Source organism: Ambystoma mexicanum, chromosome 1q (assembly GCF_040938575.1).
Source record: "Ambystoma mexicanum isolate Mex_15411 chromosome 1q, UKY_AmexF1_1, whole genome shotgun sequence".
NCBI classification, from domain to species: domain Eukaryota; kingdom Metazoa; phylum Chordata; class Amphibia; order Caudata; family Ambystomatidae; genus Ambystoma; species Ambystoma mexicanum.
The window spans coordinates 102,798,059-102,811,978 of NC_090922.1; the positions used below are offsets into that span (position 1 = coordinate 102,798,059).

Here is a 13,920-nt window from a genome sequence, read left to right on the forward strand (position 1 = left end):
TTTGAGCAGTAGCCACGAGAAGAATTTTCTTTTCCCATTCAAACCTATCCCAATTTGGCAAAACTTTACTACTTAGCTGGTCCATGGTGGTCATGCCCACTTCAACCCCGTTACCAGTCCCTCGTGGCCATGTCCAGTGGCCGTGACACAAGATATACCTCAGTCAATAAAGGTATATGTATATCACTATTTTGTGTACCTACGTTATGACATTTTTCAGAAAAATAAAATGGACAACTTTGCAAAACCATGCTTTCCGGTCCTTGCCAATGCTCCTCGCAGAAGTTTGCTGCAAATCCGTCCATGTTTTATTTTTTGAAAAGTGTCAAAATATACATACACAAAATTGTGAAATAACTTGGCCCACACTTGACAAAATCCATTCAAACGCTGCACAAACATTCAAGGTTGGGTCTATAATCTCTTTGCAAACTTGTGTGCAGACTTTTCAAAGGGCACTGAATTTATAAGCCATCTAAATATGTTGAGACCTCCATCTAATGTTGCCCCCTCTTGGCATAATCCCACCAAACTTTGCAAAAACATTCAAGGTTGGCTATAACATCTTTTTTGAAAACTTATATGCAGATTCATCATACGGCACCCAATGTATACGCCGTTCAATAATTTTGGGGACACCCCTAATTTTGCCCCCTTTTTTTGAAACAGCACCAAACTGTGCAGAAGCATTTGAGGTTCAGTCCAAAATGTTATCTCAAAGTTTCATGCAGTTTCATTTAATAGTTTCACCGAACCTATAATGCAGAAATATGCATGGATGTCCTCAAACTTTTGTCACGTTCGCGAACATCCCAGCAATGTCCACAAACATCGGACTTTGGAGAAGAAAAAACACCAGATTTTTGGTTTGTTATATCCATATCCCATCCCATCCTCATCATCCCTCCCCTTCACAGAGATTGTTTAATTAGTTTGACAAGTGCAATGTTGAGTTTTTCAATAATGTTTTACTGCGACGTTCGCAGACCATGGGTGCAGTCTACGAATCCAACATGGCTTCCGTTTAAAAAGTGTTGTTGCACATCATGTTTTTAATTGACCAATCAGCGGGTGTGTACGATGTCTGCTAATGTCATGCAGCTCTCTGATTGGTCCAGATTTGTTTGCAGACACCGAACCAGTGAATGAGTCTGCGTACCAGACGCAGATATCCCTAATTTTCTTGAACCTCTCTTTTGCCCGATTTTGCCTGCTTGATTGTACGTCTTTTTGACTTTCAAAAGACCACATTTTTTGTGTTTTAAACTTTATATATTTTTTATTCTTTTATCTGCTTAATTGTTCAACTGTGTAGTGTTCTCTTATCTTTCGCATCAGTTGCAATCCACATGGTCATTGTTTAAGTGTGTAATATAACTGTGTCATTTCTTTGCTGTAAATTACTGAGTAATTCCTTGAGCTCTAATTGCTGGTAACCAAGCCACAAGTAGGGGGGGCGAAGGGTGTAACACCGGGAGTATAATAGCAACCTCCCGCCATTTGTCAGGCTGAGATCCTGGTGTCTGCGGAAGCTGCTGAACCCCCGACAATCCACCCAAAATGTGGCACTCTGAGCTGATAATATATATAACCGCTCATTTTACCTCACTTCCAGGGGAAAGGGGGAAGGGACAAATAAACAAACACCAGGCTGGAAGCTATCAACTCGCTGGTTCTTCACCTGTAGTTAAAACATAAACATGTAATACACCTCATTACTCAATGGGTTACTATACTAACCTTAAACTCTATATCCTTTACCAAAATAGTCAAAAAACCATACCTGGTACTTCTCTTCAGTATGCCCAGAGAAGTGATAAGCAGACAAGACTTCCTTACTTGTTGACCAGAATCTTAAAGATCATTCAGCCTTCTCAGCAGGTCCATGAATGTAATATTTAACTTTGTAGTTCGTCTTCTCAACCTCAAGATTCTTGAACAAGGTCTAAAGTTCTTCAAATAAGTTTACGGAAGTTCTTTTAAGTTCTTGTGTTTGTTTTTATATTTTCTTTTTAGAGTGTCTTTTACTCGGGAACGAATTTAAAACTTGCGATGAAATCTTCACGTGGAAAATCCAGCACATGCGCTTTAATCCAAGTCGCGGGTAAAACGCATACGCGCTGAAAATCCAAACCGCGGGATAAAACACACGCGCTTTAATCCAAGTCGCGGGAAATACGCACACGCGCTGAAAATCCAAACCGCAGGAAAAAACACACGCGCTTTACTCCAAGTCGTGGGAAATACGCACACGCGCTGAAAATCCAATTCGCGGGTAAGACGCACACGCGCTAAAGTCCAAGACGCGAGTAAAATTCACTCGTGCTAAAGTCCAACCCACAAAAAAAAATACGCATACGCGCAAAAACCAAATCCTGGAAAAAAGCACACGCGCTTTTATTTTATCACGTGACACTTCTGAGAGCTCGCGCGAAAGCTCCACATAGATTTGTTCTTGCGCACGCGCAGATACGAAACGCGTAATATAACACACACGCGAACTCACGTAGAAAAAACCCTCGCGTATATGAACAGTAAACGCGAGTCCAAAGTTCACGCTCGCGCTTCACTCTCACGCGCAGAGTCACACGCGCAGGCTCAAAGTAACGGAAAAAAAATCACGCGCTAGTTTGAAATGATACGTAGGAAAGAAAACAAACGTACGCGCTTCAGTTTTAGATACAGATTTGCGATTTCAATCCTTTTAAATTAATATAACCTTTTTACAAAGTTCATCAAAACATGGAAAGTCACTTATCTTGAGATTGAGACTTGAAAACTTCTTTTCTCCGAAAATTGGAAATTTCTCACTCCTGTCCTGTGTCTCCACCAAACTCCATACACGACTCCTGTTATATTTTCAAAGATGCCGCTCGACCGCTTGAAACTTGACACCCTTGAACAAGTTAAGCAGGAGCAGCAAAGCACACAACCTCTCAGCTGGGCAAAGACGATGAAAGGCAGTTTAGAATGTTCACTGTCCTCCCTATAAACAATCTCCAGCCAATTAGAATTTAGACTGAGAACCTCCATCTTGACTTGGGGCATTTTCCATAGACTGCAATGAAGGTTAAGGGCAAAATTGGCTGTTTAAAAATATAACCCATAATAACTTCCCAAAACCTTTCTATACTAAATGTGTCTCCCCTGACCCAATGTAAATGAGTATATGATACTGAATGTAAAAGAATATATCGCTCCAACCTGACAGTACCTGATGCCATTATGCTGAAAAGAAAGGCTACAGCAGAGATTTCTCTGGGAGGTGGGCCAAGGAAAATGTTTAAAATATTTAAATGGATACGGGATGTTAATATGCTGATTTCGGAAATCGAGGGGCTATTGCATGATATAGGGGATGGCCCACCCCTTCTTATAGCCTGCGGCATCCCGCTGTAGGAAGGAAAATCCTTTTCCAAGATGGCCACCATGGAAAGGGAAGGCAGGGCTCTGTACAGAGCCCCTCTTCCCTTTCCGTGGCAGCCTGCAGAAGGCGAAGAGAGAACCCTATGACCATATTACCAAAAGCAACAACACATAAGCCGCACCAAGAGCACACGAGGACTGACATCGCTCCGATACGCGTGCCAAAGCTCAGCATCCGGTGTATACCGAGTTGAAGCTGCCAACAGAACACCACTCCTCTTCACCTTACTAACCGATCCCACCTTCTCATTTGCATATCCGCCAGAGCGCCTGGGGACCAACTCCGTTGGTGACGGTGCGCGGTACAAATGCCTTTAACATTAACAAGCACCATTTTTTTCCCTTTCAAACCTATCCCACTTTCAGATAACTTTACCACATAGCCAGTCGCAGGTGGACATGGCCACTTTAAACCCATTTGTCATCCTTCGTGGTCATGGCCAGTAAACAGATTAGGACCTTATGCAATGATCCAGACAATCTGGCCACTGCCCAGTCACCAAAAGTATATCACAATTTTTTTGTACCTACATTATGACACTTTTGCAAAACCATGCTTTAAGGTCCTTGCCTATGCTCCTTAAATGAGTTTTCTGGAAATCTGCCCATGTTTTATTTTTTCAAAAGAGTCAAAATGTATGTACATACAATAGTCATATAAATTAGCCCCCACTTGACAAAATCCATTCAGAATTTACAAAAACATTCAAGGTTGGGTCTATAATCTTTCTGGGAACTTTTGTCCACATTCGTCAAATGGCCCATTTATAAGCCTTAACAATATTCTGGGACCCCCCCTCTAATTTTGCCCCCTCTTGACAGAATCCCACCAACCTTCGCAAAATCATTCAGAACCAGGTCTAGAATAGAATTCCAAAAGTTCATGTAGTTTCATTGAGTGGCGCCAAAGTTATAAGTCATCCTAAAACAGCGTTAGACCAACTGTGTAATGCAGAAATAGGCATAGATGCCCCCAAACACCTGAAGTGTTCGCGAACATCAAAGGACTGTACCCGGACATCCGGACTGTTCGCAGACTTCGGGGGTTAAAAACACTTGTTTTTTGGCTTCTTACGGCCATATCCTATCCTATCCCATCCTCAACACTGCTCACCTACTCAGAAATTGTTTGATAAGTTTGACAAGTGCAATGTTGTGTTTTTTTTATGTTTTTATTGCGATGCCCGTGGACACCGGCGGCTGTCCGCGAATCCAACATGGTGAGCGTTTCCAAAAATCTGATGCACTTCATGCTTTTCACGATCCAATCAGTGGGCGTGTCCGATGTCTGCAGACACCATGTCACGCTCTAGGCCTATCGGATGCCCGTCCGTGGACCGAACACAGATATCACTAATGTTATTTACCTGCTTTTAGCCCATTTTAAAGAAAACCACTGGATGGATTTACACTAAATTTACAAAAGCATGCTTTTGGGCCAAGCCAACACTCCTGCCGCAAATTTGGTGAAAATCCATCCAGCGGTTTGGGCTGTAGGCGTGAGCAAAAACTTTTTTCTATTGAGTCTATGGAAAAAATATTCGTTTTGGGACCCCCATTATAACTTTGCCCCCCCCCCCCTTGATGAAACCTCACCAAACATGGCAAAAGAATTCGGACAGGGCCATGTACTTTATTTTTTTTATTTTACTTTTTTAAGTTTGGTAAGGATTCGTCCAGGAGGAGCAAAGTTATATGCCGCCCAAAAAGTGCTCTTCCTCTGAGTTAAGAAACTTAACCATAACTACAGGGCCGCTACCACAGGACCTGTAATATAATGAGAAAGGTGAGGGCGTCCTCACATATATTACCCTTGAGTCCTCTTTTCTTTGGGCCAGGGAAAGACCATCACTCTTGTATCCCAAACCTGGGGTTGGAGAAGCGAGGAAGGATCATCTGTGTGAAGGGTCCTTGGGTTAAACGCAGTATTTCACATTTACATTTTAGGAAGAACCCTATATCCCAGAGATAGTTGTGGGGTGTTGCTATCCCTGTCCCACTGACCTGGAAATTGTCGAAAGATGGTATCACCCTAGAAGCACTAGAAGAGGGGTAAAGAAGAGAAGGGGTAAGAATAAAACAGGCGAGACATGGCATCCCCTTTCCCTAATTATGACCAACCAACCCCTTCCCCAAATTTTATGGGTTATTGGGAGACCTCTTCCCTTCATATTCCCCATCCAACCTTTAAAAGTACTGGGACGAAGAAGGGGAGACTAAGAGGAATGAACACTACAGTTTCATTTTACCACTCTGGTAATGGGAGGAGGATGATGCCTGCAGAGTATGGTGAGAGTCAGGCTTGTTCCCTTTATTGTAGTCAGGCAAACCTAATTAAGGATTCACACATGAAACCTGTTAAGAGGTTGCAGGTGTATAAAGGAGGAGTCGGATAACGCTGGAGAGAGGAGAAACAGTGAGGCCAGTATGGAGCAGACCAGCAGGAGACCCGTTTTTGCTGGAGGCAGATGTGGTGGGACCTGTGGAGGAGCCTGGACAAATGCATCAGAGAAGGAAGCGGGACGCCATCTGCGTCTGTTCAAAGGCAGCAGAGCCCTCAGCGTGTGCGCAGCAAGCCCTGATATGCGAGCAGGACTTGCAGGAGGTGGCTCGCCGACTGCTGAGGAAGACAATAGCAGCAGAAGCCTCTGACGAGCAACGCCGGAGACCGCTGAGTGTCAAGGAAAGGCATTGGCTGACGGTGGCATTCTTAGCAGGCTGCGATTGAGGTAATATCTACCAAACTGAGTGAAAGGCTTACTTTGAACAGAGTGAATGCATATTGTTTAGAGACCAGGGGCTAAGAAGTGCATGTTTAGCTTTTGACATGATTTTATCCTCTCCGAGTATTATCTATGCACAAAAAATGTATATTTGTTGAGTATGCACTGGAATTGCGAGAGCTTTTATTGTAGTATATGTAATTTTATTGTGGTATTTTATATTATTTTGTAGTTATTACATTGAGGCATATAATATCTGTGTTGTGGGGCTCTAATGTACTTTTATGGCCATCGCCCAAAATAAAGTTCTATCTTATCTATCTAGAATGCATATTAAGTGCCAAACTGAATGGTAACCTAAAGTTGAACATAAATAATATATCTTAAACGGAATGGAAAGTTGGAATTGGATATACCAAATCTATATTGAATACCGAATCGAAGGAAAACTTGAAATTGAGCATAATGAATACTCTGTGAATACTGAACTGAATGAAACATTGTAATTCAGTTTATGATAGCGTGGGATGGAGTACAATTACTATGGGCAAAGCAAGATACAGCCAAAGAGGAAATGTCCATATGAAAGTTACATAGAAGAAAGAGTGCAAGTGTGAAAGACTGCTTTAGAAAGGTGGAATATGGGCACGACGACTACAAAGTGAACTTTAAGAGTACATGCAGTACGGCAAGCCCAAAGACTGGCAAGAGTTGTGTTACACATGTTGGCAGAGCCAAGAGGCTAACCAGGAGAAGCCAGAAAAGTGTGAACCTGCATGTAAAGCCAAGAGGCCAACAAAAGATCAATTAAGTGAAGGTAACTCTGCACATTGGAGCAGGTATAAAAAGGACCTGTGTGGGATGAAGAGCCTGGGGATCCTGGTTGTGCAACCTGTAATTGGGGGACCATATGTTCTGAAACTATGCCTAGACCAGTGAACCCTACACTATGAGAACCCAAAGACATTGTGAAATAAACTAAAGAAATGTGCCACAAATGAACTTTTGAAATAAACCAGAAGAAGGGGTTAAGTGGACCTAGATTTGTGTTAAATCTTTGAAAGACTGAATCTGTAAGGCAAGATGCTAATCTTGGGGAAGGGAACCCTGAGAGCTGATGAACTGCACATTCTGTCTTGAGGTTGGAGCCTCAAGGCCTCTGTTTTTTGTACTGTGTTGCCTTTGGGTTAGGGAAGGGAACCCCAAAGAGGAACTTTATCATCTTGAGTGTGAGAAGGTAAATGTGAGACTTTTGTTGAACTTTCTTGAACTTGGGGAAGGGGAGCTGAAAGAGAGCTGTGAGCCAGAAGAAGCTCAGAACTTTGCGTTAAACACTAGTTCTTTTTATTATTGACATCCCTACACATTGTTTAGGTTTAGTTGTGAGAGCAAAGATAGGTTTTGGACACAGACCGGCTTTTAAGTAAAGCTCTTTGACTCAGACTTTCCTTAGTTTTCTTCAGGTAGAGAAACCCCTCCTTAGTATAGGGCAAGCTAGGACTTCTACCATCCTGACATTTGAGTTAATGAATTACTTTGTTTTGGATCTGTTGTCTGTGTCATACTTCATGATGCCTTCAAAATATATATACTAGCAGTTGTAATTCCTACAACAACAACAAAAGAATTGGACAAAGGTATATTTATGTTATACATTTTACATTGTCTACACCATGGGACCTACCGCCATGCAGAATGTCAGGTTTGTAGCAAGTTGGGAAGTATGCTGAAAAATTCAAACAAACACACACACAAACCCAAGCATTGCAGATCGCTTAAATAAATGCTTAAAAAACAAACAAAATTAGAAACATATATATTTTATACTTTTTACATTGTCTACACCATGGAAATTACCGACATGCCAAATATAAGGTTTGTAGTATGTTGGAAAGTGTGCTGAACATTTCGGACAGACACACGCACACATATCCACTAATTGCATATGGACACATGAATCTGACCTCATCAACCCATGAGATAGATATATATATATATATATGTCAGGCTGAGATCCTGGTGTCTGCAGAAGCTGCTGAGCCCCCGACAATCCACCCAAAATGTGGCACTCTGAGCTGATACTATAAACTGCTCAGTTTACCTCACTTCCAGGGGAAAGGGGGAAGGGACAAATTAACAAACACCAGGCTGGAAGCTAAAGGCTAGCTGTTTCTTCACCTGTAGGAAAACATAAACATATAATACACCTTGTTATTCATGGAGTACTATACTAACCTTAATTCTCAATATCCTTAACCAAATAAAGTAAAAACCATACCTGGAACTTCTCAACAAAATGCCCAGAGAAGTGATAAGCTGACTAGACTTCCTTACTAGTTGACTTGAATCTCAACGATCATTCAGCCTTCTTAGTAGGTCCATGAATGTGAAATTAACTTTGCAGGTAATCTTCTTTAAACTCAAGAAGCTTGAACAAAGTCTTAAGTTCATTAAAAGTAAATGGAAGTTCTAGTGTTTATGGAAAGAACTTATATTTCTTCTTATTATTTTTTAGTGTCTTTACTTCATAAAACTGTTCTTGAAACTTGCAACAAAAATTCTCACGTGGAAATATCTTGAACATGCATAAAAATCCAAACTGCGTGAAGAACGTAGAAGCGCTGAAGACTAAACCGCGGGAAAAACCACACGCGCTTATCCAAGGAGCGAGAAAACTCACACGCGCTGAAAACGAAAACCGCGGGAAAAATCCACACGCGCTTTGTCCAATATGCGAGCACACGCGCTGAAACCCAACCGCGGGTAGAAAAAACACACACACAATAGTATCACGCGACACCAAAGAGCTTGCGCTAGATTCTCAAGCCAAGACTTTCACGCGCAGGCTTCTGTTAACGGAAAAACCACGCGCTCGATAGATAACGTAGCGTAGCAAAGCCAAAAATACGATAGCACTACAGTTCTTATTAAATGTTTTCATATGAACCTGAAAATCAATTTAACTCTTCAACAAGAAAATTAGATAAAGAGTTTTGAGTTTTTAAAGAACTTATCTTGTGAAGAGTCTTGGAAACTTATTTTCTTAGGCAACTTGAAATCTTCTTACTCCTGTCCTGTGCCAAAACGAACTCCACAAAGATTCCGGTTTACTTTCCAAAGAAGCCGCTCGACTGCTTGAACTTGAAACCCCTGAACAAGTTAAGCAGGAGCAGCTTAGTACACGACCTCTCAGCTGGGCAAAGACGATGAAAGGCAGTTTAGAATGTTCACTGTCTTCCCTATAAACAATCACCAGCCAATCAGAACTTAGACTGAGGACCTCCATCTTGGCTTGGGGCATTCTCCATAGACTGCAATGAATGTTAAGGGCAAAATTGGCTGTTTTAAAATTAAACTCATCATAACTTCCAAAAACCTTTCTATACTAATTTTCCCCATACCTAATGTAATTCAGAATATGTCACTGTATCCTGACAGTACCTGACAATATATAGCTCTGTACAAGTGCCACTGCCTGTCTGTGTGCGTGCGTGTGTGTGTGTGTGTGTGTGTATATATATATATCTCATGGGTTGATGAGGTCAGATTCATGTGTCCATATGCACTTGTGAACATGCACCTATTCAGATGTTCCAAGTTGAGCAAAGGGAATCCTGTGTGCCCTATCTTGTATACTATTATCGATGCAGTGCCCTACTCTCTTGAACATTTCAGACTTACGTGTGTCCTACCTTCTTTCCCATCCAGGGCCCAAGAGAAACCAGAACCTTCTAAAGATCTTGGGAGCGATGGTCATGGGCTTCTACGCCAAGTACTGGATGTATGTTTGCGCTGGAATGTTCATCGTGGTCAGCTTTGCTGGGCGGCTGGTTGTCTACAAGATAGTTTACATGTTCCTATTCCTCCTGTGCCTGACACTTTTCCAGGTAAGTGCAATTGGACTAGATAGAACGCAAAGGCATAGATGGCCCTCTGTGATATTGTCCTAAGTGGATATGTCCTAACTGGCCTAACGGGGAGCTTGGGGGATATTAACAAGAGTGCGATAACTTGGATAGACATTAAGAGGAACTTATGGGCAACATGAGCAAACAGTATGGGGGGGTGAAGCACCTGGGCAGACACAGTGTGAGGCACCTTGGGCAAATAAAGGTGGGGGGAATTTTGGACATATTGACAGTGTGTTGAGTTTGATCTCCAGTTACACATTGTAAGTGTGTGAAGAGCTTTGGACATAAACAGAGTTTGAGGATTGTGCATGGTCTGTGCATGGTGTTATGCTTCCCCACCTTTCCCCTTTGGATTTGCTAGAGTAGATGCCAGGGTGTCACCACCTTTGAGGACAATTCTCCATGCCCCTTGTTGGTAGTCTCCCATGGGCCTTTCTAGGGTCTCCTTGCTGTTGCACTGCCCCTGTGAGCTTGATACACATCGACAGAGTGTGCAAAGTATTGGCCAATGGGCAAAAAGTGGGACTCGTGGGTAGAGCGTATAGAATTTTGGGTACACTGACAAACAATGTGATGAAGTTGGGGCATGTGTACAGGCAGTGTGTATATATTGGTGGACATGGGCCGTTATTGTGAAGAGGCGGGTTGAGGACCTTGCACTGCCATGCAGAACTTACAGCTCCTGCACCCTAAATCCTTCAATATCATCAAGCCTAAACACCTAGAGGTCATTCAGATCAAACAGCACATTGTATGGAAAGCATTCTGGTGTTTCTGTTTGCATTTGAACAATTGCCACCACTAGCTGGTCATAGGGTTGTGAACAGGGAAAGCCATAGCTTGTCTACAAATTGGCATGCAAGGCTTTTTATATGTTTCATGAAATCCAGTGACTACCAGAAGTTGCCCGAAAAATAATCATTGACTTATCATATAGGGGATTATGGGACTTCCATAGATGCTCTTTTGAATAGCATGAGTGTTATCTGGCCAGGAGAAATCACAGGTCCCTTGGGTAGTTCCTGGTCTTTATTGAGTGAGCCCCATAAAATCATAGAAGGAACAAGAGACACCGCAGGAAATGATCCCTGGCTTTTTGATTTGACAAGAAGCTCAGAATTATGCTTTTCAGTTAAATAAAACTTCCCTTCATTATTTGATTCTGAAGGGGGCACTTTCTTTCATAGTGGTGCTTATTTGCCTTTGTAGTAGTATGGTTACTTCATTTGTTTGATGTACCTAGTGTGCATTTGAGTGAGATGTTATTTTAAAAATGTGACATTTTTTTTGCTTTGGAGGCTCTATGGACTTATGGTGGTATTCCAGTTGATTATAGCTCCTAATAATGTGAGGTTTTTATGTTGCACTTGCTGCTGGATTCCTCCTGCTTTTAAGTGCTGTAAGAATATCTGTTATTACCCAATTTAATGGTACTCAGTTCATTGTCCTTAGAAGGATAAAAGGGGGAGTTCTGACTTGCACACAGTGCAAGTTTGTCCCATGTCCAAAGCTAATCTTTAACCGTGAGCTATCCACTCCTCAGTGTTTACTAAGCCACCAGTGAACGTGTGTTTATGGCGTGCATTACACTCCATAGCGCATGTTTCCATTGATGCACGTGAATCTATTGGTGCATACGCACATCAGGCATTTCTGTGCTATAGATATGCACAGAACTGTTAAATCTGCATGTGCATATATTTGCAATAGGGATATTTATAACTGGCCGAAGGATCTTGGCTTCAAGACCTTTAACCCATTTCATCTATTCAATAGGCAACACCACAGTAGCATGCAATATACCTGGGAATTATAACCATGCTGTATATTTCCAACAGCCATTGTACATTATGGCCACCATGGTGGATAATATAGGGTTGGGCAGCAAGCCATTTCTTTCACATCTTGTTGACAACAAAATCCTCGTAATGGGACAAAGTTGGTCTTATTTTAACAGGAAGGCCCAAGTAGATACATTCACTGACATTTTCTAGTCAAATTACCTTTCAGTTTCCAGTCTCTCAAGCCCTTAGTACTACGCTTGTTTACCAGACTCATTGATCATCGAGTTTGTCAGCATAATCAACCAGAGCATTCAAAGAACGTTGGACCCCAATTGGTGTTTGGTCAAACAGTATAATGTCATCAGCGTAAGCAAGACAAGGAACCACAATGCCATACATTTTTTGGGGGAAAGTTACGAATGCTGGTGAAAACATTGTAAAGAAAAGCAGTATAGAGAATTGGAGCCAATGTACACCCCTGTTTCAAACCTCTATCGGTGGAACAATATTTGGTAAGCACCAGAAGTCCTTGGTCTACTTGTGAGACTGGTTGCAAATTAGTCTGGCAAGTTTCACATTCCAAGCGAGTGAGATGTTTGAGCTATGCTTCGTGTTTATTCAGTGCAAAGCCCCAACTTGTTATTCACAAAACCACTACACCCAGAAAGAATTTTAACACTTACTCTGTAATCTCTTGTCAGTGTAGGATGCATTTCATAAATTAGTATTCGACTCCTGCACCAGTTGGTTTTGTATGATACCTTCGTAAAGCACTTAAATGAGCAGACAGAAGTTGTGGATGATGCTGTCATCAGGATTAAAATGTGGTCATGCAATGGGGCTGCTGCCAAAGGGTGTTAAGAGAAGTAGCTGTTTGGGTAAATGCACACCCCTAGCACATGTATTTTCACAGACAGTGCCTGTCAAGAATTCTGAGTGATTTTTATAATCACAATATTGAAAACAAACCGTAGATAAACTCTATGAAAACTTCTAAAATAGCTGTGCCATCCAGGGGTGTTGCTAGGTCTGGAAAAGATCCAGGGCTATGCTAATGTCAGGAATGTCGGGACACGGGGCTAGCTAGCCTTTTGCTTGTAGCCCCTGAGCTTCTATCCAGGATTACAACCAAAAGATCCAGGGCTATAGCTCACTTAGCCCCCCAGCAACGCCTCTGGTGCCATCCTTTTCAGCAACAAAGTTACACCCACAAGCATGCACACGCTGAAACTCTTTTTGGCAATGGGTGCTGAACAAAGCATCAATATGTTTAATTGTAGGCTTTACCTTGGGGCCTGGCATCATTCGGCCTGTCGCCCTATAGTCAGTGCTAAAAGAGTTGTATACTTTTACACTCTAGGTTAGTGTTAATTTTGTTTTTTTTCACAACTCTCCTTCGCTTTATAAAGGTTTGTCACCATGGCTACCTGTACTCGTTCAACCAGCCCAAGAGATTTTGCATCTGAGATTAAAAGGTGGTGATGTATTTGATCATGTTGGCTTTCTATGGCTGGAGTGTTTCAGAATTAAAAGTACTGGCTCTCATTGTGGACATGCCCAACACCCGTAGCGTTTCAGAATTAAAAGTACTGGCTCTCATTGTGGACATGCCCAACACCCGTAGCTCAGACATCCTAAGAGTTATACATATGTGCTGTACATGTATAATTACTATGCATTATTTCATTTAACTCCAAGCTGCTGCCCCAAACATGTTACCACGCACAATGCCATTAACACATTTACATATATAGGAGGATGTGTACGCATGCACAATTATATCTCCGCAACAGCCTGCACAAAATGCACCAATTTTTATGTGTACATTAGTTCTCAACTTATTTTGCAGCCTAGTGAGATTTATGAGGATTTAAAGTTCCCAGAAAGGTTGGCTTTTTAAATATGAAAGTGCAGAAGGAACATGCCATGTGGTGGCTGCTACTACCACACATTTTATAGCCCACAGGATCGTCCTAAAACATCTGATAACCCAAACTATGTGAATAAAATCGGAATAAAAATTGTTGTTTTACATGTTAACAAAAATTGATTGTTTCGAACACCTAGTTTGCATCT

The 13,920-nt window shown here is 41.8% G+C and overlaps 1 protein-coding gene across 5 annotated transcripts in view; it reads left to right on the plus strand.

The window, feature by feature from the left end:
• PIEZO1 (piezo type mechanosensitive ion channel component 1 (Er blood group)) overlaps nucleotides 1-13,920 on the plus strand; it is a 960,480-nt gene that overhangs the window by 612,719 nt on the left and 333,841 nt on the right. For all 5 annotated transcript variants that reach the window (XM_069635852.1, XM_069635881.1, XM_069635891.1 and 2 more), the window contains one exon: nucleotides 9,858-10,036. In XM_069635852.1, coding sequence (XP_069491953.1) covers nucleotides 9,858-10,036 — 179 coding nt within the window. The remainder of the gene's footprint in view (nucleotides 1-9,857; nucleotides 10,037-13,920) is intronic.